The 26,236-nt window shown below is 38.8% G+C and overlaps 1 protein-coding gene across 1 annotated transcript in view; it reads right to left on the bottom strand.

The window, feature by feature from the left end:
* The window catches only part of PDE11A (phosphodiesterase 11A), a 487,311-nt gene that overhangs the window by 165,914 nt on the left and 295,161 nt on the right, over window positions 1-26,236 (bottom strand). The window contains exon 10 of the mRNA XM_043996785.1: window positions 15,387-15,421. Within this exon, the coding sequence (XP_043852720.1) occupies window positions 15,387-15,421 (35 nt within the window). The remainder of the gene's footprint in view (window positions 1-15,386; window positions 15,422-26,236) is intronic.

Genomic DNA, 26,236 nt, shown 5'->3' with positions numbered 1-26,236 from the left:
AGAGAAGGAGTCAGATGCAGGTGCTCTTGTAAACACATAGAAAGACCAAGCCCCCACAATTGATTGGATATATGATGGAGGAGAATAAGAAGCAGAACATAATGCTAAGGTTATGAACTTGGAAGGCTAAAAGGACGGTGGTGCCCTCAATAGAAAAAAGGAAGTTTGGAAGAAAGGAGGATTTGGGGGGGGGCAAGATGATAAGTTCAGTTTGGGATCCATAAGTTTGAGTTGAGCTTTCACTAGCTTTTCTCACACTTCTTACACTTGTTAGCTTCATAGTTCTCTGAAGTTTAGTGAGCAAAGGATCGTTGGATCACAACTCTGGAAGAGATCTCAAAGACCATCTGGTCCAACCCCTCATTCTTTGAATGAGGAATTTAGGCCCAAGGTTCACAGAAATAGGCATCAGGAATTTGAACACAAGACATCGAATTCCAGAGCTGCTGATCTTTCCATTGTAACAGATGCTAGCTGAGAGTTGAAAATATTATAAAGTTTGCCAGCTCCAACTGAGTCTTTTCAATATTGCTCCTTTTAATGTTTGTTTGGAAGACAACCAGAACCATTATAGGAGGAGATAAGAGGAATCTCCCTCATGCCTGCAGTTTTGTTGCTAGTACTTGGATGGCTCGAAGGTGATCTCAGGCTAACAACCAAGGGATATGAAAGAATTTTTTAAAATTCAGATCATAACTCAGATGAGATGTTAGCAGGAGAAAAGGAGTTCAAAAAGATAATCTAAGCTCCAGTACTTGGCTATTTTCCCCTGGATACCTAGCTGGGTTTTAAAAAAACTCAAAAACCCTAAACTTGCAGATAGGGTCAACATGGTGGACCAACACAGTAAAAAGTATAGCCAAATTCAACATAACTTCTCCCCAAAGATATAGAAAACATACCAGACTGAGTCCTGAGTGGGAAATACAGGAAAACAAATTACAGTGAGCAGTATTTCCAGGCCAGGTCAGCACTGACATAGAGCTCTGTGTATTCCAGGGACAAGGTCTGGCCAGAACATTCCAGTGTGCAGGAACTTATCTCAGGACAGGAAGAGATCTCTGACCTTGAATAAGATGTGAGAACAAGTACTAACCATCAGCTTGGTTTTTCATTATCCACTCCCAAGTCATAGATCCAGGATGGATTGAAGAGGGAATCTAAGCCTACAAGTGGCTTTTTATCCTACCTAGGGGTTAGGAGCATACTGGTTACTGAGCAAAGAATAACTCCAGAAGCAAAAAGGTACCTGTGTGGCTTTGACCCCTGGAAGTGAGTACTTCTGTAGTTTCAGCCTGAAGCCTAGTCTAAAGGCCTGAAGTAGTGTGTGCATATTTGTCCCTCCCCTCCCCCCCATAAAACCTGGTTGTTAAACATTTACCAGCACACCCCTGTATTGCTCCATAAACATTGCTTGAGCACAGGAGAAATGCAGTAGGAAGCTCAGGGAATAACCATCAAAAGACTAGAGGTCTAATGACTGTATAATAAATCATTTTAATAATGAAATTTAATAATAATAACAATAGCAGTAAGTGGTATTTATATAGCACTTTAAGGTTTGGAAGGGACTTTCTGTCCATTATCTCATTTTTGATTCATACTACACCCGGATAGAGGGGATCATAGAAGGTAAAATGAACAACCTTGATTATATAAAAGTTAAAACATTTTTCACAAACAAAACCAAGTCAGCTAAAATGTGAAGAAAAGCAAATAAATGGGAAAAATATTTGAAACAAATTTCTTTGGTAAAGAGAAACATTTCTAAAATACATGGGGAATGAATTCAATTGAAAATAATAAGAAACATTCTCCAACTATTAAATCAACAAAGTTTATGAGAAGGTACTCACAAGGGAAGAAATCCAAGCTATCAGTAACCATGTGATTAAAATGATCCAAATCACTAATAATTAGATACATGGAAATTAAAAACTGAATTTCTTACCTCATACCCATCAGATTGGAAAAAAGGAAAATGAGAAATTCTGGAGGGATTGTGGGAAAACATGAATGTCCTGTTGGTAGATCTGTGAACTGGTTTAGCCATTCTGGATTTAGGAACTATGCCCCAAAGATATTAAACTGTACATACCCTTTGACCCAGTGGTACCACTAGTAGGTCTATATCCTGAAGAGATCAAGAAAGAAGAAAAAATATCCATGTTCATAAGAATATTTATAGCAGCTCTATTTGTGTATCCATCAACTGGGGAATAGTTGAACAAGTTATGGTATATGAGTATGACAGAAAACTATTGTGCTATAAGAAAAGATGAATACAAAATTTTAAAAAATTAATGTCAAAATAAATAAATAAATAAATAATGCATTTATTCAAGGAAAAAAGAAAAGATGAAACCTAGGAAAACTTGCATGAATTGATATACATTTGAAGTGAAGAAGAATTAGAACAATTTATACAATGACAATCATATTGTAAAGACAAACAATTTTTAAAGACTTAGGAACTTTAATCAGTATAATGACCAACCACAATTCTAGAGGACTCTGGCTGAAATAGACTTTCCACCTTCTGATAGGGCATAGACTCAGTATACAGAGTGATATATAAACATACATATACACACACACACATAAAACACACAATAATACACACATGTGTGTATATGTGTATACATGTGCACAATATAAACATACACACATGTGTACACACATATATGAACATGCATGTGTATATGAATTTGTATATAGATATATGCACACATGTGTATTGTATGTGTATATGTTTGTGTACGTAGTTGTATTTATTTGAACATGGCCAAATGCAGGAATGAAGAGATTCACCTTGCTTGACTTGATTATGCATGTTTGTGACTGGTGGGGTTTTGCTTTTATTATTTTCTCAGGGGTGTGTGAGAGGGAGAAAAGGAGAATTTTCACTTTCACAAAGTAAAATGTAATTTTAAAACAACAAATCCTGAACTCACGAACCTAAAGTTACAATGAAGCTGTAATTCTAGTGGATGGCAGCAGCAGATCGAAAGAGGCTACACAGTAGCTGAAGACCAGCAGATGGCAGCAGAGAGCAACAGAGGACTGAGGGGAAACATTTAGTGGAGAGAAAGCCCGTTAGCAGAAACGACCAGTTTAAAATAAAAAATCATAGATTTATAGATGGAAGGGATCTTGGAGCCCCAGAAGAAGAAGAGGAGGACAGAAGTAGAGGGGGGTAGGAGGAGGAATAACGAGGATGATGATGACGACGACAACTATAACAATAGCATTTATATAGCATTTTAAAGTTGGCAAGGGTCCTTATAAATAGTATTTCTTTCTAACTTCATAACAACCCTTGGAGGTAGGTGGCTATTATAAATCACCATTTGAGGTTAGGTGACTTGCTTAGGATCACCCAGCTAGTAAATGTCTGATGCTAGATTTGAACTCCTGAAATCAAAACCACATAGTGCTGTGGAATCTAGTCTCAACAGATAGTCTTCATCTCCCGTCCCACTCCCTTGGACCCTGAAGATTTATTTTCAATTTTAATGAAACTTCTTATTTGTATATAGCCTGATTCTAGCCTAATTTCTATAAACACCTGGAAGGCTTGTTGTTGTTTGTTCAGTCATGTGTGACTCTTCATGACCCCTTGGACCATAATGTTCATTGGGTTTTCTTGGCAAAATATACTGGAGTGGTTTGCTGTTTTCCTTCTCCAGTGGGACTAAGGCAGACAGATTAAGTGACTTGCCCAGGGTCACACCGCTAGGTGTTTAAGGCTGGATGTAAATGTAGGTTTTCCTGATTCCAGGGCCAGGACTCTATCCACTGAGTGACCAAACTGTCTCCCTCTTGGAGTAATTGAGCTTGTGCTAAATAACATGGCTATCCTCATGATTGTCTCCATTCATAATGCTAGATTTGGCTTTCACAAAACCAAAGATGGCTAAATCATTCATGGTTATTGTGTCATTGAATATGTAGTTTTTTGTTTCTTCCCTTAGGTAGAATAATCTGTGTAACTCCATGCAATGGTAGTGAGGAGTCAAAACACAGTTTTCATTAGTTTGAAGTAGGTATAATTTAACTGAACTATATATAACAAAAACACAAGCACAAATATATCACCCTAATCCCACGCAAACTCTGTCAATTTAATGGAATACAGGAGTCATCTGAAGCAATCCAAATGACAGAATAAACAACAGGACAAACAGACCCGTATCGTGTTTGCTAAGCTGGAAAAACTCACAGTAATTCTCTCATAGAGCATTTCTACCATGCTACTATCTCAATAATTTCTGTCTTTTCTATCATTTCTGCTCTTCCACCTAGGCAATATTCAAGAGCCTTGTTAACTGAGGGGCCTATAAAGAGTTAGTGGAACACATAAGAATTACAAGGAGAAGGGGCCAATATCTTCCTCCCCTTCTTACCACTGCCATTGCCTGGCTAAGCTGTCTATCCGAGTTTGCTGGCCAGCAATACTTTTAATTGATTATACTATGTAGGAGTCAGAAGAACTGGATCAAAATATTGCATCTGAATTTATCATCTATGAGGCCATTGGAAAGTTATTTAATTTCTCTGAGCCGCAAGCCGCTCTCACTGCATCAAAGGATTTGAAAATTGTAGGGACCTGGGAGGCCAACTAGCTAACTAATACAGAACAGGAGAGGCAAGTGGCCAGTCAGGCTCTCTATCTATAGGTTCGTAGATAAGTTCTGTGCTGCTTAGTGGAGGAAGATTTCAGTGTTCAGTCTTTTTTCAGTTGTGTGTGACTCTGACCCCAATTGGGGGTTTTCTTGGTGAAGATACTGGAGCGGTTTGCCATTCCTTCTCCAGTCGTTTTACAGATGAGGGAAACCTGAGGCAACAGGGTTAAAGTTACTGCCCAGGGTCCCACAACTAGTAAGTGTCAGGCCAGATTTGAACTCAGGAAGATGAATCTTCCTGACTCCAGGCCCAGCCTCCAATTAAATGAGGAGTCTTTTATATATTGACATAAACTATCCTGGCTGGCCTGATGTGGCTCAACCGTCCTAGTGACAAGGGAACAGAGGCATATTGGATAATATCCCTCTGTTAATTCACTATAGGAAGAAGGGTTGGGAGCTAGGTTGTCTGGGAACATAAAGTAGGTCTGATGGCTTCAGAAACACTAGAGGAAAACAGTGGATACAACTGAATCTTTAGCTTGAAGCTTAATGCCATCCTGGCTACTAGACAAAATAATTTGGCAGGGGTTTGGGGGTGGGGAGATGATTAGTTAGATTTTGACCTCACCCAAGGCAGTAATGCCTTTAAATGTGGGTATGATGCTACTTGCTTATATATAACATTACCTCACTTAAGATTCATGCTACATATGAGGCTTTGCTGGGAATAGCTGAACCAGCAAGGAAATTTTCCCAGTCTTTCTTTTACCATGTGCAAATGAATAAGCTGACTGTGTCACTAACATATTCCAGGTCACGCACACACAAAAACATTATTACACCTTGAAATTACTTTAAATTACCTTCTTTAGGGTTTGAGCCATTTTCCTCAGGACTACAGCTCAGCAAATCTTACCGTGGAGCAAGGATGGCACCCAGTGGCCAAATAGCACATCTCAGACATTTATTCTTCAGTGATTTTCCATAGCTCATCTCTGATTGCAGTGATTCCTTCCCCACCCCACCCGTGCCTCCACCAGTGTGAAAAGAAAGGACTAAAAATTCAAATTGCTCAGGTATTTCTTTCAGCCAAAGTAAAATAAAGCATTTTAAAGACTAAAGACACCATTTGTAGGATGCTTTCTCTTCTGCAGGTCAATTAAGGGGGAAAAAACAAATTAAGAAAAAAATTCATTTAAAAGTTTTTTTTAGAAAATCATGATACTTCAAGGCAAAGACTATTTTGCCACCTTACTGATATAAGGGTAGCTCTATGAAAATATTAGACACATATAAACCCAGCTCACATTTTTCATCTGGTATATCTCTTCCAAAATGGTCTCTAGTTCATAAGTCCTCATGACTTAAACATAAGACTTTATCAGTTGACAAGTGCTTTAATCATTAAGCAGATATTCTTCATGCCCCACATGTGTGTTATCTTACAAAGTAGGACTGTTCTCTTTCCTTTGAGTTTCCCAGATGACAAGAGATTTCTGTGCAGCTAGATAGCCAGTCAGACTTTGGAAAGACAAGCAATATGTCAGAATAACAGATCATACACGCACTCTTGGTGTGAATGATACATACCATTGGCAACCTTTACTGTTTCCAATTTCCTTGGATTCCTCAGTTTTCTTAACCCCAGGGTGAGAATTTAATTGCATAGCACAACTACAGACACGGGGAATTTTTTTTAATAAAAAGAGCATTATGTATTCATTGCCCTAGAGTAAGTGTGCACCCCCTTCATCCCCTTTTAAAGCATTAGTGTTAGATCCATTCATACACAGTTCTTTCTTGCTATCAGCAGCTGTCCCTGTGACTCAACCCAAGGTCAGTTAAAATATCACAAAATTCCCAGGAACAATGACTAAGCTTAAAAAAGGTTAGAGCAAGCTACACATCCTGTCCCTAAGGAATCTCTCCAAGAATAAGTTTCAGACCAAGCATATATCTGTATTGATAGACTGCATTTTTTCACTAGGAGCTCCTATTCTAAGGAATCATAAGTTTGGCCAGTTAATGAATAAAAATAGCTGATTTTCTGTTGGGTTTTAAGGCTTGCAATGTATTTGCATACATCATTCTCATTTGAACCTCATAACAATCCTATAAATGTGATATTCTCTCCATTTACAGATGAATAAATTGAGGTTTAGGGAATTTAAATGACTTACCCAGGGTCACATAGCTACCTAAATGACAGAGTTTGAAACAAGGTCTCTTGACTTCAAGTCTAACACTCTATCCACATATACCACATTGCCTATAAAGCAGGTGCTAACCCAGTCCTCTAACATCAGTTTTGCAAATGGGGGGTTCACTGTAGTAATAGTCCCTTTATACTGTGAAACCCAGTGAAGGAACTTCCTAGACTTTTGTTGAACCTAATGCTATATTAAAATAAGTATTTATTTTAACAGTATATAAATTTATGGCCTAGCTATTAATATTTGAATGTTTAAAATATAAAATGCACAGTACAGACCCCAAATACCTCATGAATTAGTAGTGTTTAATTATCAAGAGCCATTATCATGCTATAAAATAGCTCATCTCTGAGCACAGCAAAAGGAACCTCATATGGTTTCTCAATTGAAAGGCAAGATGATGAAAGATCCTAACATAGTATGAGGATGTCCTCTCAGTGATTTAAACTGTCAAACTGTCAGTACACAGAAGTGCTAACTGTCTGTTCTGTCCACCACACAGAATGCAAGCATGGGCATAAAATATAGCTGCATATAATTGGTACACTAAACTCTTTTCCTTATGTTATCACAGCTGGCATCTCCTGGTTATTAAACCCATTTAAATCAGTCATCTTCAAATGGAATCTAATTGTTAGTATGGTCCTTTCATTATTATCTCTGTTTATATTGGGTAAAATGGGATATATGTGGGAATGAAAACCTGCAACAAATTTTCCATTAGTGCTTTCTTAATTGGATTCATGGAAGATCAGTGGTTTTCAATAAGGGCAGCAGCCCAATCTTCACTTCCCACTTTCCACTTTTGGGTTAGTCCCTACCTGATCCAAAGAAGAATGAGCAAGTAGTTGTATAAGGGTGACATTATTCACAATAAAATCTAAATCCTCCTCTTTGTAGATAGTTTTTTACTTGGGGTAGATGGTTGATTATAGTACATACAGTACTCCTTACAAATCATGTACCAGAACCATTCAAAATTAACTCATTTTATTCTTTTTTTTTGCAGGGAAATGAGGGTTAAGTGACTTACCAGAGTCACACAGCTAGTAGAGTGTCAAGTGTCTGAGGCCAGATTTGAACTCAGTCCTCCTGAATCCAGGGCTGATGCTTTATCCACTGTGTCCCCTAGTTGCCCTAACTCAGTTTATTCTTAAGGGCAATCAAACCGTGCGTAACCTTGCTCCAGATACAACTGCTAGGACTATTTCCCAAAAATAAGGGGGGAAAAGGACCTATCTATATAAAAATATTTATAACAGCTCTTTTGGTTGGTGGCTAAGAATTGGAGAATGGCTAGACAAACGGAGGTATATGATGGTGATGGAATGTTATTGTTCTATAATAAATGACAAGCAGGATGCTTTCAGAAAAACCTGGAAAGACTTACATGAACTGATACAAAGTAAAGTGAGCAGAATCAGGAGACCATTGTAGCCAGCAACAGCAATATTGTATGATCAACTGTGAATGATGTAGCTATTCTCAGCTATACAATGATCTAAGACAATTGAAAAGAACTCATGATAAAACATGAGTTTCTGGAGTCTATCTGCTTCCAGAAAAAAGAACTGATACTGCCTGAATATGGACTGAAGCATGCTATTTTTCATTTTTCTTTCTTTCTTTCATTCTTTTTTATTTAAGTCTTCTTGTACAATATGTACTAATATGGAAATGTTTTATATGATTGCACAACTATAAATTGTATTGGATTGCTTACCATCTCAGGGAGGGGAAATGGATAGAATTTGGAACTCAAAACTTTGAAAAAATATTTTAAAATTGTTTTAATATATAATTGAGGGAAACAAAATATTATACAATAACTAGCTCAGTTGGGAAATTTGTGAATGTACAATTGTGGATTAGCTTTCTTAGTTTATTCTGGACAGGGCTGTCCTGGTGGGATGTTATAAGACTTAAAGCCATTAGAGTTCTCAAGGTCCAGACCAAATCGTGCTTCCCCTTCCTTGGAAAGTAAAAGAATTCATGAAATTTACAACCTACAGTCTGTGTATGAAAATGAGGAAGGTCAATCTTCCATTTCATGTTTGTGAGTTGTGACTCCACCTCTCCCCTACCTTTAATTACCCCCTTAAGAGAAAGGAAGCCTGATTGGCAATCACATTCATAGAATCATTGATTTAAAGCTGGAAGGGTACTTAGAAATCGTCCAGAGCCATCCTTTCATTTTATACATGAGGGAACTGAGGCTTCTAGACATCAAGTGACTTACCCAAAGTCATACAGAAGCAGGAACAAACCTAAAAACCACCTGACTCCCAAAATAGAGGTCTTTACACTACACCAAACTGCCCCTTAGATCAAGCACCTTCTCCCTGCCACACTCCCCAGTATGGGGCCTACAACAAATGCCCAGGGATGGCTTTGGGTCTAGATTTCATATTCACATTATTATTATATATTAGGTGCCCCTGTTTCTATTTGAGTTTAATACAACTGATCTAACCCACTTCTCGCCATCCTTTCCACAAGATTGGATGAAATATCAAATGTTTGGCTAAAACCTAGGTAATGAATATCTGTGGCATTTCTCTTAACCATCAGTTTAATAGTCCTAGGTCTAGAATAATGTGTTACAGATGAAGGCGTGGCTAATCTCTTCATGAATACCTCATTTCATTTCCTAGATCTCTCCATCAATCTATTAATCCAAAAACCTCACTGAATGCCTACTATGTGCCAGGCATTATACAATTCATATACAACATGAATTCAGATAATGAATATAAACCTCATGTAAGTAAATACAAAATAATTTCAGGGCACTAGCATCTTGGGGAACCCAGAAAGGCCTTGCATAGGAGGTCGTATTTCCATTAAACTTGAATAGAACTAGATGCTCTAAGGGCCTGAGTTGAAGAGGGACTACATTGCAGACACTGAGGACAGCTAGAGCAAATGCCAAAAGATGGAGAATGGAATGTTGTGCACAAGGGATCCATAGTCAGCAGGTCAGTTTGGTTAGAACACCAAAAGTGCATGCAGGGGAAATAATATGCAGAAAGCCTGGAAAAGAAGTAGATTATGGAAGGGCTTTAAAGGCAAGCATATGAGATTATATTTGATCCTAGAAGCAATAGGAAACCACTAGAGCTTTTTGAGTTAGGAAGTGACACGATCAGCTTGTGGCTTGGGGAATGTCAGTTTGGGAGTTTTGTGGAAGCAAGGATTGTCGAGGGACATCTTAGAAAGGGAGACCAGTTAGGACCACTACTGTTCAGAGAGAGGTGCTGATGGCTTACACTAGGGTGTTGCCTATGTAAGTGGAGATAAGAAGACAGATGTGAGGATGCTATAGCAACTTAGGTGGCATGGCTGATTGAGGCTGAATATGGATTCAGGAAGACCTGGGTTCAATCTGACCTCGACACTTAGTAGCTATGTCTTCCTAGTTATGTCATGTATATCTATCTGAGATAAAACCTTGGTTTGTCTCAGTTTTCCTAATCTATAAAATAGGGATAATAATAATACCTACCTCTCAGAGTAGTCATGAGTATCAAATGAGATAATATTTGAAAAGTGCCTGGCACCTAGTAAGCTCTGCATAAATGTTGTCATATTATTATTATTCCACAAACACTAACTAGCTTTATGACCCTGAGCAAGTCAACTAATTTTCTCCAGCCTCAGTTTCTTCATCTGTAAAATGAGGATAATATTTTAAAAATGAGGATAATATTATCCTACCTCTCAGGGTTATAAGGAAAAACAGTGATAATATTTGTAAAGTGTTCTGAGAATACTAAATTGCTATATAAATGCTAACTATTATTATTATTTATTGGTGAGGTAGAATCAAAAATATTTTACAACTGATTGAATTTGAGAGCTCAGGGAAGAGTGAAGAGTGAGGATAATTCTTGTGTTGTGAATATAGATCAATGGAAGTATATGAGGCACCCTGACAGGAAAAGGGAAGTTCAGAGATGGATAATTTAGGGGGAATGATAATGAGGTCTGTTTGGGACATGCAAGTTCGAGAGGCCTATAGAATATACAATGAGAAAAGTTCAACTTGCAACTGGTGATGAAAGATTGGTGCTCAGGAGAGAGAGAGAGAGAGAGAGAGAGAGAGAGAGAGAGAGAGAGAGAAGGGCTGGCTATACAGATCTATAGATCTGGGAATCATCTTCATAGAGCTGATAAGTAGAACCATTGAAGTTGGTGAGATCACCAAGAGAGGGTTTAAGAAGGGATCAGAGGAGGTCCCAGGATAGCCTTGGGTATAAAAAAAAATCCACTTTTATGGGGCAAGAATATGTATGATGGTTCAATAAAGGAAAGGGTTAGTAAATAGCTAATGAAAATGTATTTAATAAGATGGTCTAGAATCTTGCCAGCAATCAAAGTCAAGCTCACGGGACTGTAGTTGCAGATTCCATTCCTATTCCTTCCTTGAAAATTGGCATAATGTTTTCCTTTCCCATATTCTTCCATGATCTTTCAGATATCACTGATGACAGCAGTTCAAAAATCCCATCTATCATTCTTTCAGTACCTGAAATGTAATTCACTTGGGGTCGGGCAACTTTAATTCATCAAAGACATCAATGTGCTCTCTTACTAGTCTATTTATCTTAGGTACCAATTCCCTTTTTTGCTATTCTTGTTCTGTACCTTCAGTTCAAAGTTCATTTTCCTTGGCAGAGAAAACAGAAACAAAATAATAATTGTATGGCTCTGTGTCCTCCCTGTCATCAGTTATCATTGTCTTGTTCACCCCCAAGCAGTGATCCCACTGTTTTCTTTTTCCCTAATGAAGGGAGAGAGAGAGAAAGAGAGACAGAGCGAGACAGAGACAAGGAGAGAGGGAGGGAGGAAGAAACTTTTTTTTGGTTCAACTGAAAACTCTCCTTTACATAGACTGGGCTCAAACCTGGGGACAAATCTTTCAAATGAATTCTATTTGATTTGCACCCTTGGCCAGGTTTTCCCTAAGAAGATGAGAAATTGTCTTATTTCTAGGTCACTTTTGAAAAAAAACAAAAAGGAAAAGGAGCTTTTAGTTCCATGCAAAATCTCAGGCTAGCAATAGATGGAATATAATATAAGCTTTACTAACTCGACAAGAAATGGAAAAGTACAAAGAATTTACACTCAAGCCCATAAATCATCTAGACAGGAAAGTTTAAACACTGGTGATGACAGCACTCACAGTGTGGGAATCAGATTAAATGTAATTGGAAAATATCTAACAAAATAAGTAAAAACGAAATAGAACACAGATAATGGAAATATGGGTTTTCTAAGTTAATATGTGTCTCACAAGGATCTTTATGTATTGTTTTGTGGCCCTCCAGTTTATATTTGAGCTTGACACCACTGCTGTAACACCTCTCTTTCCCTTTATGTTGGCCTGTCCTCTGGCAAGGAACTCTGGATACTTGATCCTACAGCTCCCAAATTGCCTAGGAACTCCTTGCTGCTCCACATCTCTGGGAGGGGGTAAGGGGCAACCAGGGTTTACATTACTTTCCAGAGTCACAAAGCTAGTAAGTGTGAGGCTGGATTTGAACTCAGGTCCTCATGACTCCAGGGCTGGTGCTCTACACTTTGTACCACCTACCTGCCCCTTCTCTCTGGTCATTTCTAGAGCCTTGGGGTTCCATGCTTTTCTTGGACATAAAATTCTCTGGAGGGGATGCAGAACTGCCACGGCTACCTCCAGGGAATCAAAACTTGTTGGGGTCAGACTATCTTCTCTCTGGCTGTCTTATCTTTGGTTCTTCCTGCCTCCCTCACTGTAAGCTGTCTAGCTCCCCTCCCCAATCACCCTTTAAAGTTCAAGTCCAAAGGATGCTCTGAAACTGCCCTGGCCCATGGCAAGGTCAGTTTAGATCTTATCAGTAAGACATCATAAATGACAGGGAAAAAATGCCTCCTGGGCTTTAATCTTTTTAATGAGGAGTAACCTTACGATTAAATTCCACCTTATTAAAGAAGATTCAGGAAAGTGTTAAAAGGTTCCACTTCATTACAACTATGCAAATTTATCATCCCTTATTTTAAGAATGAAGGAACTGAGGCTTCAAGAGGGTAGAGGTGACAACCTGCCCAGGATCAACAGAGCTATAAGTACTCTGAGCTGGCATTTGACCCAGGTCTCCAGACACTAATTCCAACACTCCATCTACTTTAGTACACCAACTCTCATTACCATAAATATTCTGAATATTCTCTAGTTGGCAAAGAAACCAATGTGCATTAGCTTAGGCATCAATCTTCTACTTATAGTTGGTCAAATCAAACCATTTATTTACTGTAACTCATTAAAAATACTCTGGGACTACTCTTGTGAATGCCCAGGAAGAGAATGATGTTTTTACTCTCCCTGGTCAATATTATTTAAGGCCATATGTGTTATGGTCTTGTTGCTACAGTTACAACAGATATCATCATTATTTATTTATTTATCTATTCATTCATTCATTTACTTACTCATTTATGTATTCATTCACTTATTTATTTATCTGCTTATTCATTCATTTATTTTTGTTTGTTTATTTTATTATTGTGGGGCAATGAGGGTCAAGTGACTTGCCCAGGGTCACACAGCTAGTACATGTCAAGTGTTGAGGCTGGATTTGAACTCAGGTCCTTCTGAATCCAGAGCTTGTGCTTTATCCACTGCACCACCTAGCTGCCCCCTACAACAGATGTCAACTAACAATTATGAGAATATCTTATTTCTTTTCTACATCAAGGAAAAAGTTGTTAGATTATAATTACTCACTAGATCTCAATTGCATTATTATGGGATTCTTGTTCTCTTCTTTCAGAATAGAGCCTGGTATAAATTGGTTGGTTTTTGTTCGTTTGTTTGTTTTTGTTTTGGTGAGGCAATTGGGGTTAAGTGACTTGCCCAGGGTCACACAGCTAGTAAGTGTTAAGTGTCTGAGGCCGGATTTGAACTCAGGTCCTCTTGAATCCGGGGACAGTGCTCTATCTACTGTGCCACCTAGCCGCCCCATAGTCAACATTTTTTGAAGTAATGAGTTGATTAGTCTTCTAAACATTGAAGGACCTATTTGTCTCAGGAATTATGGCAGGCACAAACAAAAAGGAAACAGTCCTAACCCTCATGGAGCTTACATTCTCTCACAGGATACAGGACATACACATATAAGTAAATACAAAATACATATGTAGTAAACACAAAGTAATTCAGGGAGTCTTAGCAATTGGGTGTGGGGATGGAGAATCATGTGAAGGAAAAATAGTGATTCTAAGACTTAGGGTCATTATTGTGAATATTTCTAACTGGCTATAATACAGTGGTGCCCTTAGAAAGTATGGTATATGGGCAGCTAGGTGGTGCTGTGGATAGAGTGCTAGACCCGGAAGTCAGGAAAACTTGAGTTCAAATTTGACTTCAGACACTTACTAGCTGTTTGATCCTGGCAAGTCACTTAAGCCTGTTTGCCGCACTGTTCCTCATCTGTAAAATGAGCTGGAGAAGAAATGGCAAACCACTCTAGTATCTTGTTTGTTTTTTGGTGAGGCAATTGGGGTTAAGTGACTTGCCCAGGGACACTCAGCTAGGGTGTCAAGTGTTTGATGCCAGATTTGATCTCAGGCCCTCCTGACTCTAGGGCTAGTGCTCTATCCACTGTGCCACCTAGCTTGCCTTATAATTTCATTCAAGTTACCTTCCATATACTTTGTTTCTATTTGTGTGTGTATGTGTCTGTCTGTGTCTGCAGCTGTGTCTTCTCTGGCGTCGGTGTCTGGTGTCCTCTGTTGTGTGTGTATAGATTTGTATATATAAATTATATGTGTAGAAATAAATCTATGTAAATACTATGTGTATGTGTATATATAAATATATGTTGTAGAGATATGTCTATGTAAACACATGTGTATATTAACATAAATATATGTCACTATAATAGAAGTATGTATATACATATAAATGTAAATATAGTAATATACTTAGATGATATTATGCAGCTGTATCTATATCTATACATACCATATCTATGTTTCCATCAATTGTTTCTAACACTCTCTGGGCCAGAGACTGTTTAGGCTTTTGTTGTTGTCTTCCAGCAACTACCACAGTTTCTGGCACTCAAAATACTTGTTAACTGATTCACTGAATAACCTATTTCCCCTTGCCAAGGGGAGCAGACTAGGGTTGAATAACATAAAAAAATCTATTTGATGGGGGCAGCTAGGTGGCGCAGTGGATAAAGCACCAGCCCTTGGAACTCAGGAGCACCTGAGTTCAAATCCAGCCTCAGACACTTGACACTAGCTGTGTGACCCTGGCAAGTCACTTAACCCTCATTGCCCCGCAAAAAAAAAAAAAAAAATCTATTTGATGTTACTGTATTTTGTGTGTTCATTTCTTCCAATTACAGGTTTGTCTCTCCTTCCTCCCACAGAATCATTCCAACACTGGAATACCTAAGGGATAAGTATGGGAGCAAGTGGCAAAGGGAGCATGGATTGGGTATGTATTTAGTTTTATCTACCAAGTTAACATATAATTCCTTACCTTAAATTTGTCAACTCAGCTTTTGAACATGTTGCATGATAAGACAGCACCTAAACCAGGAAAAAAAGAAAGATCTTAGTAACTAGAATGGCGATATTCATGAAATCATGGGCTTCAAAAATGGACTTGGTTCATGTTATTGCCCTAATGTGACAGTGAATTACAATATACAACTATAAATTTCTGGTTGCCATCTGTGCAAAAGATAACCATCTATACAATTACAATGGACTCTTTTTATAACACGGGACAAGATTAGTATATACTTTAAAAGCTAAAGTTGCTATATCAAATATTCTTCCCTATATGTCATTTTATATAAGGGCAGAAGGAGATAGGAAGAAGACATGGCTTACATATGGCAAGGTTAAATCTCTCTACTAACCTATGTTCTTACATATTACACAGCTAGTAAGTGTCAAGTGTTTTGAGGTCGGATTTGAATCAAGTTCTCCTGAATCTAGGACCTGTGCTCTATCCACTGTGCCACCCTAGCTGCCCCTAGGAGAGGTGTTGTGTGGATAAACTACTAACATTTAGCAACTAATTGGATCATGTTGGGTAAAAGAAAGTGAGGAATGTGCCTTGAAGAAAGGTAGTTAGAGGCCAGGGCAGCATCATGTAGAGAGTCTACTGCCTTTCTGTGACTGTCTCTAGCTAGCCTGCTCAGCTGACTGGTGTGCGAGAAGCCTTGTGCCTTCCGTCTCCTGCCAGTTGAAGCATGCACCTTAAAGAAAAGACTACTAGGGGTTGAGCCATGGTCTTCTATATGCAGCAAAGTTACCACTTCCATCTATGCCAGCAAAAGGCAACTTCTACCTCTTGCTACCAGCCCAATCTCCCAACTGGGATGTGGAGAACCTCTGTATCATAGAAGGGCAAACCTCCTTTTGACTTCAGGGCTCCTATATTCCTGGTTCAATCATCCTTTGAGGTTAGAGGCATTGTGCCCTCCATTCATTCATGAACATTCTTTTATCTGTCATAACCTTCACATCCCAGTGACTCTGAACTTCTGTACATTATCACCTAAACTTTCACTCCAACACCCCCTACCACCCAATTCCTCATTTCCAGCCTCCTCAAATTTCCTTACCCAAAGATTCAACCTAACTCCCCCCAGTCCTTTCACTGTTCCCTCTGGAATGCCTATTCCATAGGCAAAAAACTTCCTTTCATTTTAAATCCTTTCTTCTCCCTTTCCTTCCATCTCCTAGCTCTTCCTGAAATCTGGCTTCCTCCTGATGACACTGCCTACCTGGCCACTCTGTCTAATAGTAGCATGCACCTTCACTCATTCTTCTTGGCTCACTGGTTGAAGTGGAAGAATAGGAATTTTCCTAGCTCCCCATTGCTACTTTCCAATTTCTCCTCCTTCTCCATTCTTCAGGTAACCTCCCTTCTTTTGAGTAGCATGCTATTTACATCTAACACTCCCATCAAAATCTTGATAGCTACTGTAGTAGAGAGGTCATTCTTCTTTTTCCTCAGTTTGATACCTGACTTACAATTTTTATTCCCTTCCCAACTTCTGCCCTTATACTAGAGGATTTTAACATACATATTGATTCTCCCTAAAATACTCTACTCAGTTTCTCAGTCAGCTCACGTCCCTTGAGCTCTTCCTCCTCTCCACCTCAGCCAAACACAAAGATGTTCATGTTTGATCTTGCTATTACCCACAAATTTTATTATGCTAATGTTCCAAGAATTCTGAAATTCCCTTATCTGACCATGATCTATTAGATTTTCAACTCTCCCTGTTTTCCTTTACAAAACTCAATTCTTCATGTGCATCATGACCTCTGATCCTTTGACCCCTCAATTCTCTCCCAGGCTATCTTCCTTGCATTAGCCACTCTTTCCTTTTCTCCCTGTTTTGAACCCCTTAGTGAAACAATTCAATTTTATACTATCTTCCTTTCATGAATCCTCAGCCTCTTATGTCACAGATTGCACCCAGCTAAGGCTCAGCCTTGAATGACTCCCCCATTTATCACCTTTGCTCTGTAAGGGCCAAATTTAGTATGGGAAGAGTTAATTAGGCAGCTTCTCTTAATATTGGGGTAAGAAAAGAAACAGCCTCTTTCAAAAACAAAACAGGTTTATTAATGGAAACAAATTCAAAACACAAGTGAGATTAATATAACTTGAAACAATGTATAAATCTCTGGGGTAAAAAAGTTCCAGGCACCCCGAACTGCCTCCAGCCCAGCTAGCTCCAAAGAGATAGCTTTGCCTCAAAAACATAAACTCACCAACACCCGAAATCTGTAGCTCCAAGGAGAATTAGCTTTGCAGTCTTTTCTGTTTTTGTCTGAAGGTCAAACACCAACAGCTCCTCTAACTGTCCCTTCCTTCCCCATCTCTCTCAGAACACTCTCTCCTCAGACTCTAACTGCCTCTAACTGTCTCTGTCTCTTTCCACAGCAACGGGGTGGCTCCCAGTCATGCCGAGTCTCCAATAGGCCAGCACACCCACATGGGCTATCCCCATATCAATCTGGCCAGGCCCATGGTGGGCATTGGGAGCTACTTTGATACTTTGACTCAATAAATGTTCCCTGTGGTCAGAGTTCCTCTTCTTTGTTTAATTATTTCCCAAAGTATTCACCCATCTTCTCTTAGGCTTTTAAGCTTACATTTTTTTCAGTCTGACCATAATGAAGCAAAGATAGGGTTATGAAAACACCAAATCACAATTAATTCCTTACAGCTCCTACATACATGTTGAGAAGAGTATGAAATTATTTTGACTGGCCCCACTACAGATTTGTTATACAACCTCAGCTGGAACCCTCCTGGTCCTTAGGTAATCCTTCTATACCTCGTTTATCAACTCACTATCCACAGTGACTTTTCAAACCTTTCAACCTCCACTCTTCAGCTGAGAAACTTGCCTCACATTTACAGAAAAAAAACTAAGACCATTTGCTGTGAACTTTCTCTTCTCTCTTCCTCCTCATCTCCTATCATTCAGGTACCTTCTGCTACTTTTTTCTCCTTTACCCTTCTTTCACATGATGAAGTGGCTTTACTCTTTACCCAAGCCAATCTTTCTACTTGTTCAAGTGATCATATTCCATCTCATCTCCTCTAACAGATTGCCCCCTCTTTCACTTATTTTCAATCTCTTCCTCTCTACTAGCTCATTTCCTATTCCCCACAAACATGTCAATTTATATCCCCATCCTGAAAAAAACCTTACTTTATCCTTCCATCCCAGTAACTATTGTCCTATATCTCTTCTGCCTTTTGTAACTAAACTGCTCTAAAAGGCTGTTTATAACAGGTGCCTGTACTTTTTCTCTTCTCACTCTCTTCTTAAGGGTATGATTTCTCTCATAAGGGCATAATCTGGCTTCCAGCCTTATCATTTCACTAAAACTGCTCTCTCCAAAGTTGCTAATGATCTCTTAGTTGCCAACTCCACTAGCCTTTTCTCAACCCTTGAATTCTCGGCAACTTTTTACATTGTTGACCACTCTCCTCCTTGATACTCTATTCACTCTAGGTTTGGGGGCACTACTTTCTCATAGTTCTTCTCCTACCTATATGACCACTCTTTTATCTCTTTTGCTGAATCATCTTCCAGATCAAGACCTCTAACCAGAGATCATGACCTCTAACCATGTCCCTTAGGGTTATGTCCTGGGCCCTCTTCTTGTTTCCCTTTATACTACTTCACTTGGTGATTTCATCTGCTCCCATGGATTTAATTACCATAGTCTAAAAATGATGATTTCCAACTCTACCTATCCTACCCCAACTCTCTGATGACCTCCAATCTTGTTTCTTCAACTGACTTCCAGGTATCTTGAACTGGATATCCAGTAGACATCTTATACTCTGTATGTCCAAAATGGAACTAATTATTTTCCCCCTAAACTCCCTTCATCCTCTCGTCCCTCTTACTGTAGAGGGCAACTCTACCTCCTCTTCCCTCAGGGTTCACATCCTGGATTCCTCATTTATTTCTCATCCCCCTATTTCTAAGCTGTTGTCAAGGTCTATCATTTTCATCTTTGCATCATCATTCTCCCCCATACCTCCATTCTTCTCTTCTGACACTGACACAACTATAATGCAGGGTCCTCATCACCTCATGCCTTGATTAATATTTTTTTGGTGAGGCAATTGGGGTTAAGTGACTTGCCCAGGGTCACACAGCTAGGTACGTGTTAAGTGTCTGAGGCCGGATTTGAACTCAGGTCCTCCGTGAATCCAAGGCTGGTGCTCTATCTACTGTGCCACCTAGCTGCCCCAATTATTTTTTTTAAAGTAAACTTTGTTTATATGTTTTGTTTTTAAAACACTCAAATTTTCCCCTTTATCCCTCACTGCCCCTCACTCTGCCAATTATTCTTTATAGTATTTTTATTGTATTGATTTTTGAATAATATTTTTCTAATCACTTGTAACACCAATTTTTAACATTTGTTTTAAAAAAAATTTTGAGCTCCAAAATTTTTTTATCTCCTGTTCCACCTCCCTCCTTGAGATGGTAAGCAATTTGATATGTCATACAGTGCGACTTCACATGTTTCCATATTAATCATGTTGTGAAAGAAAATATAGACCAAAAAACTCCACAAAAAATAAAGTGAAAAATAGTATGTTTTCAATATATATTCAGACTCCATCAGTTCTTTCTTCAGAAGTGAATAGCATTTTTCATCATGAGTTTTTTGGAATTGTCTTGGATTATTGTATTGCTGAGAATTGCTAAATCATTCACAGTTGATCATCTTAAAATATTGCTGTTACTGTGTATAATGGTCTCCTGGTTCTGCTCAATTCACTTTACATCAGTTAATGTGAGTCTTTCCAGGTGTTTTTTTTTTCCAGAAATTATCCTGCTCATCATTTCTTATAGCAAAATAGTATTCCATACAATTCCCCAACTGATAGATATCTCCTCAATTTCCAATTCTTTGCCACCGCAAAAAGCTGCTATATATAACATGCTGTGATTATTGCAATAAACAGACAGCTGGGGTAGATCTGCCTGTCTCAAGTCTCTCTACTTCAATTCAGCCTGCATTCATTTGGCAAAGTGATTTTCCTAAAGCACAGGTCTGACCCTGTAACCTCAATACTCAATAGACTCCTTCCTGTTATATCTATGATCAAATCCAAATGTTCTGTTTGCCATTCAAAGCCCTTTATAACCTAGCCCTTTCTACCTTTCCAATCTTCTTAACATTTTTCTCCCATCCATATACTAGTGATACCAACCTCCTCACTATTCCATAAACAAGACACTCTATCTCTTGGCTCTGGGAATTTTCTCTGGCTGTCCCTCACTCCTAGAAAAAATCTTTCTTTTGCCTCTGTTCTTATTACTGACCTCCCTGGCTTTCTTTAAATTCCAACTAAACTCCAACCTTCTACAGGAAGCCTTTCCCAACCCCTCTTAATTCCAATGCCTTTTCTGTTAATTAGCTCCTATATATCTTTTGAATAGTTCGCTATGCATATATTTGTTTACATGTTGTTCCCCCATTAGACTGTAAGCTCTTTGAAAGCAGGGACTGTTTTTGACTCATTTTATATACCAAGTGCTTAGCACATTGGCTTAACATTAATAAATGTTGATTGATTGATAACATTGAAGTTATAAAGCTAGGAGACTAGAAGAATGGTGGTACTATCAACAGAAATAGAGGATTTTGGTAGATAAATGAATTTAACTATAAAATAAATGATTGGGGGGGGGGCGGATATTGAATTTGGCCAAAGAGAAAGGCCAGTTTGAAATGTCCAATAGAAATTTGGTGATGTGAGACTGGAGTTCAGTATAGAGACTCAGTTTGTATATATAAATCTAAAAGTAATCATCACAGAGATGGTGATTAAACCTAGCAGAGCTGAGGAGTTACCAAGAGTAAGAGGGTAGAAAAAGAAGAGAAGAAGGCTTAGGATAGATTTAGGGACACACCAGCAATTAGGGGGAATAATACAGTCTATTAGCCAGTAAAGGAGCTTGGGAAATAGCGGTCAGATAGGTAGCAGTAGAACCAGGAGAAAATAGTGTCATGAGAACCTAGAAAAGAAAGAGTATCCAGAAGGAGAAGGTGGTTAACGATACCAAATATAGCAGGTGGTTTTGATGGATGAGGAGTTAGGAAAAAACTATCAAAAATGGCCATTAAGCCATCACTGGTAATTTTGGAGAGAATAGTTTCATTTGAATGATGAGGTCAAAAGCCAGCCTTCAGCGGGCAGCTAGATGGCACAGTGGATAGAGCACTGGCCCTGGATTCAGGAGTACCTGAGTTCAAATCCAACCTCAGACACTTAACACTTACTAGATGTGTGACCCTAGGCAAGTCACTTAACCCCAATTGCCTCACCAAAAAAAAAAAAAAGCCAGCCTTCAAAAGGTCACAGAATGAGGGTGGGAAAAGGAAGTAGAGACAAGTTCAGATAGCATTTTCTATGAGTTTGGTTAAGAATGGAGGGCAAGATATAAGAGAATAATATGGTAGAATCAGTCTAATGAAGGGTTTTTAAGGATGGGGCATATTTGAAGGTCAGTAAATAGGAAGAGATTGATGATTAGTAAGGGGTAGGGAGGATGAATGAGGAGGCAACCTGCTGGAGAAGATAGGAGGGGATGGGATTGAAGGCACATGTAAAGACACTGGTCTCTGCAAAGAGAAAGGTCACTTTATTGTAGGAGACTGTTAAAAAGGAGGAGAGTGGAAGATGGTAGGGATGGATTTTGAGATCAAGTGAAGGCGATTACTGCAAATGACCTGAATTTTCTTTCTTTTTTCTATGTTTATAAAGGGAATAGAGACTGGACCTTGGATATTATTAGTATTAGGACTTCATGTGGCTCAGTGAGTATTGGACCTGTAGTCAGGAAGGTCTGAGTTCAAATCCATCCTCAGACATTTACTAGCTGTGTGATGCTGAGAAAGTCATGTAACCCTGTATGCCTCAGTTTTCTCATCTGTAAAATGAGCTGGAGAAGGAAAGGGCAAACCACCCCAGTATCTTGGCCAAGAAAACCCCAAATGGGGTCACGGAGAGTCAGACACAACAGAAATAATTGACAACAAGAACTTCCTGGATGAGGAAATTTTCTTCCAAAACAGGTCAGCACCCCTGCAACTTTAAATCTTACAAAATTAACTAGAACTCTGGGGAGTAAAGTGGTTTGCCCAGTGTTACACAGACAGTTTGAATTAGAAACAAGACTTGAACCCAGACCTTTATGGCAGGTCAGCGCTCTAACCACTATATCATGCTGCCTCTCCATTCATTTTTCTCAGGAGAGTAAAAGGTGAGGGCCTAAACTGAAAGGGTTGGGATTGCTTGGGAAAGACGAGGAAGGCCTGAGGAGAGAAGAGTTGCCTGTGTTCACCAAGCCAGTAGGTAAGATTCATACTCAGTTTTCCTATGACTCCAAGTCCAGTTTCCTTTGCTCTATACTATGCAACCTCTAGAAGCTTCTAATGATCCAATTGTATGGTTTTCCCCTCTTTTTTGATAACATTCATACCTTCCAAATTATTTGTTGCTGCTCATGACTAACTGCTTGCAAATGTCCACAACAAGGAAAACCAGGAAGAGCTGCATGACTTGTGCTTCTGCACACAGTTAAGAGGTTAGATTTCAATTGGAAAGGGACTTTAGCAATCAGAGAACCTAATTGGCCCATTTTACAAATAAAGAAATTGGAACTATTATTCTTTATCAAGTCCAATTCTTTAAGTAAAAAAGTAAAAGTTCTTTCTTCATATAATTTCACAGTAGGCAGTTGGGCTTATCAAATATTTCCATGTGATAAAAGATCTAAGCAAGGCAAAAAGCATTAAACAAACTAATGGTTTGGAGAACAGGAGCATTCACAAGAGAATTGTTAAAGAATATATTGTTTTTTCTCAGCTATAGATATTGTTAGGCTAGAGAAATTTAGCCATTTCATGCACACGAGACAATTTTTTGAACAATTGTTTCAGGGAACTGTATTGACCCTAAATTCAAAAGGAAATACTAGAATCATAGAAGCCTTGACAAGCATGAAATTATTACAAGCTTTTTTTTGGTCCCCAAGGTACAGTTTATCTAGGCCTCTGTATCAAGAAAGATTTAAGATGAAAAGTCCAAATGGTTATATGCATTTTCTTTGGTACTTGGAATTCTCTTTAGCATTTCAAAAATAAATCACTATTTGCAAAACCTACCAATTTCACCGGGCAGCTGGGTGGTGCAGTGGATAGAGTGCTGGGCCTGGAGTCAGAAAGACCTGAATTCAAATATGGCTTTGGACACTTACTAGCTGTGTGAACTTAGGCAAGTCACTTAACCCTGTTTGCCTCAGCTTCCTCACCTGTAAAATGAACTGGAGAAAGAAATGGCAAACCACTCCAGTGTTTTTGCCAAAAAAACCCAAAAAGGGAGCACAAAGAGTCACTTATTTTATCTATCTATCTATCTATCTATCTATCTATCTATCTATCTATCTATCTATCTATCTATTAATTTATTCATTCATTCATTTATTTATTTATTTTTAGTGAGGCAGTTGGGGTTAAGTGACTTTCCCAGGGTCACACAGCTAGTAAGTGTTAAGTATCTGAGGCCGGATTTGAACTCAGGTACTCCTGACTCCAGGGCCAGTGCTCTATCCACTGCACCACCTAGCTGCCCCTAAAGAGTTACTTATGACTGAAAAATGACTAAACGCCAATTTCAATTAAGTAAGTTTTGAATTGAATGGTCTCCTAGGAAAACAAAAATAAGATAATAATGCAAAGGAAAGAAAACTGAATTTAAAGTCATAGGATTTGGGTTCAATTCTCAGCTTTGCACTTACTACTTGTTTCTCCCTGGGTAATTCAATTAACCTCTCTAGACCTCAGTTTCCTCATTTGTAAAATGATGATGTTAGACTCTATGATCTTTATGACCCCATCTAGCCTTAAATCTAGGATTCTGTAATCCCATAACACAAATTTCAAGCCTATGAAATAACAAAGAAATATGTGTGTGTGTGTGTGTGTGAGGGGGAAGTATGGGCTGGAAAGCAGAATAAAGTGACTTAACTATATCCCAGAGGGAGTTGACCGAGCCTGTGAAACAACCAGCAGAGCAAGTATTGCTCCCCCTTTACATGGAACTGAGTACTGCGGCCACATTTTTCCCTTGGCTGTCCATGTATAGCTCTTCCCTGAAATCAATAGGAATTTCATCTGGCTGGCTTTGAATGTTGATTCATTATGGTTTGGAACGGCCATTCCTTCCTGGAATGAGAAATGGACTATTACAGTAACTGGAGGAGAAGAGCATGATTCAAAGCATTGCTTGATGGAAAGGAGAAACCCAGAACTTGCTGAGAGCCCCAGACTGGCCAGCTCAACAGTGAAATGGCAACCTTAATAGTTATTGATATGTTTATGACTCTGGCTGCCAGGCCAAGCACTTGAGAACTAAATTGACATCAGATATAAGTTAAGCTGATATGAAAGAAAATCCCAAAGAATTGATATTGACAAGCCCCAAGGAAATAAAGCAACTTCTGTTACAAGCAGCCAACCTCTACCCTCAAAAAGGTGATGAACCACAGAGAAGTGAAAGGACAATTTATTTGGAATGACCCGCCAGCAGAGTCATCTAAATGTATCAAGCCCCTGTGTCTAGAGATCAGTAACGAGAAGATGACAGGTTTCAGAGGCACTGGAACTGAACGAATGCCCAGAAAGTGAGAAATCATCAGCTTCCACTGTCAAATATCTAAGAAATAAACTTCTCCTTGTATAGAATGAAACCCTCAAAGAGGGACTTTCAGAGAATTCTTTCCACTGAGTGATCTGTTAGGATGACTTTCAAGATACATCCATCATGAAAGATTTTTGCCAATTTGAAAAAGGATTTGGAGGTTTTGAATTTAAAGCAGAATGAAAGATAATTGCTGACCTCGATAACAGAGTATAATTCAACTTAAATCTGAGAGACTTAAAGGGTTCCAGCTTTGAAGAGTATCTTGACTACTGTTATATGGAGCGGGGGGAGGAGGAAAGGATCATTCTACTTAACAGGCTTTTCCCCCCTTTTTCTGTGGGGCAAAGAGGGTTAAGTGACTTGCCCAGGGTCACACAGCTAGTAAGTGTCAAATGTCTGAGGTTAGATTTGAACTCAGATCCTCCTGAATTCAGGGCTGGTTCTCTATCCACTGCGCCACCTAGCTGCCCCCTACTTAATAGGCTTTTAACCATTCTGCCTAGAGATCCAATTTGAAACCCAAGAAATGACTTTTGGGGTGAGACTATCACTTTAGATCTACGAAGCTCAGCTTCCTGTTGTTGAACTTGGCACTGAAAGATGTTTTGTGGGAATTGTGGTTCTCCTCTTTGTCATAGGATCATGAGGTGGAAAGAGATGGAAAGGCCTACTTAGATATCATCTAATCTAACACTTTCATTTTATAGATGGGGAAACTGAGGACTGAAAAGGTAAAATGCCCTGGCCAAGCATTATAGTAGCTGTGTCAAGATTTGAACCCTGGTGTTCTGTTTTCATCTATATCTCCTGTTCCCACCAATACTGTAAAGTAAGTCTCATAGGCATCATTGGAAATACAGATACCATTTTAGTTTAGGTTCCAGTTTGATGTAGGAGAAGGGTACTTTGGGTTCGCAACAGGTCAGTGAAGTGATCAGTCATTCTTTCTTTCTTTCTTTCTTTCTTTCTTTCTTTCTTTCTTTCTTTCTTTCTTTCTTTCTTTCTTTCTTTCTTTCTTTAAGCCATTCTTTATTTATTGTTTGTTTTTGTTTGTTCATCCATTCATCCATCCATCCAAACATTCATTCATTTATTTGTTTGTTGTTTGTTTATTTATTTTGGTGGGGGCA

The sequence above is a fragment of the Dromiciops gliroides genome, chromosome 3 (genome assembly GCF_019393635.1).
Source record: "Dromiciops gliroides isolate mDroGli1 chromosome 3, mDroGli1.pri, whole genome shotgun sequence".
Classification (NCBI taxonomy): domain Eukaryota; kingdom Metazoa; phylum Chordata; class Mammalia; order Microbiotheria; family Microbiotheriidae; genus Dromiciops; species Dromiciops gliroides.
This window is presented reverse-complemented; position numbering and strand designations above follow the sequence as displayed.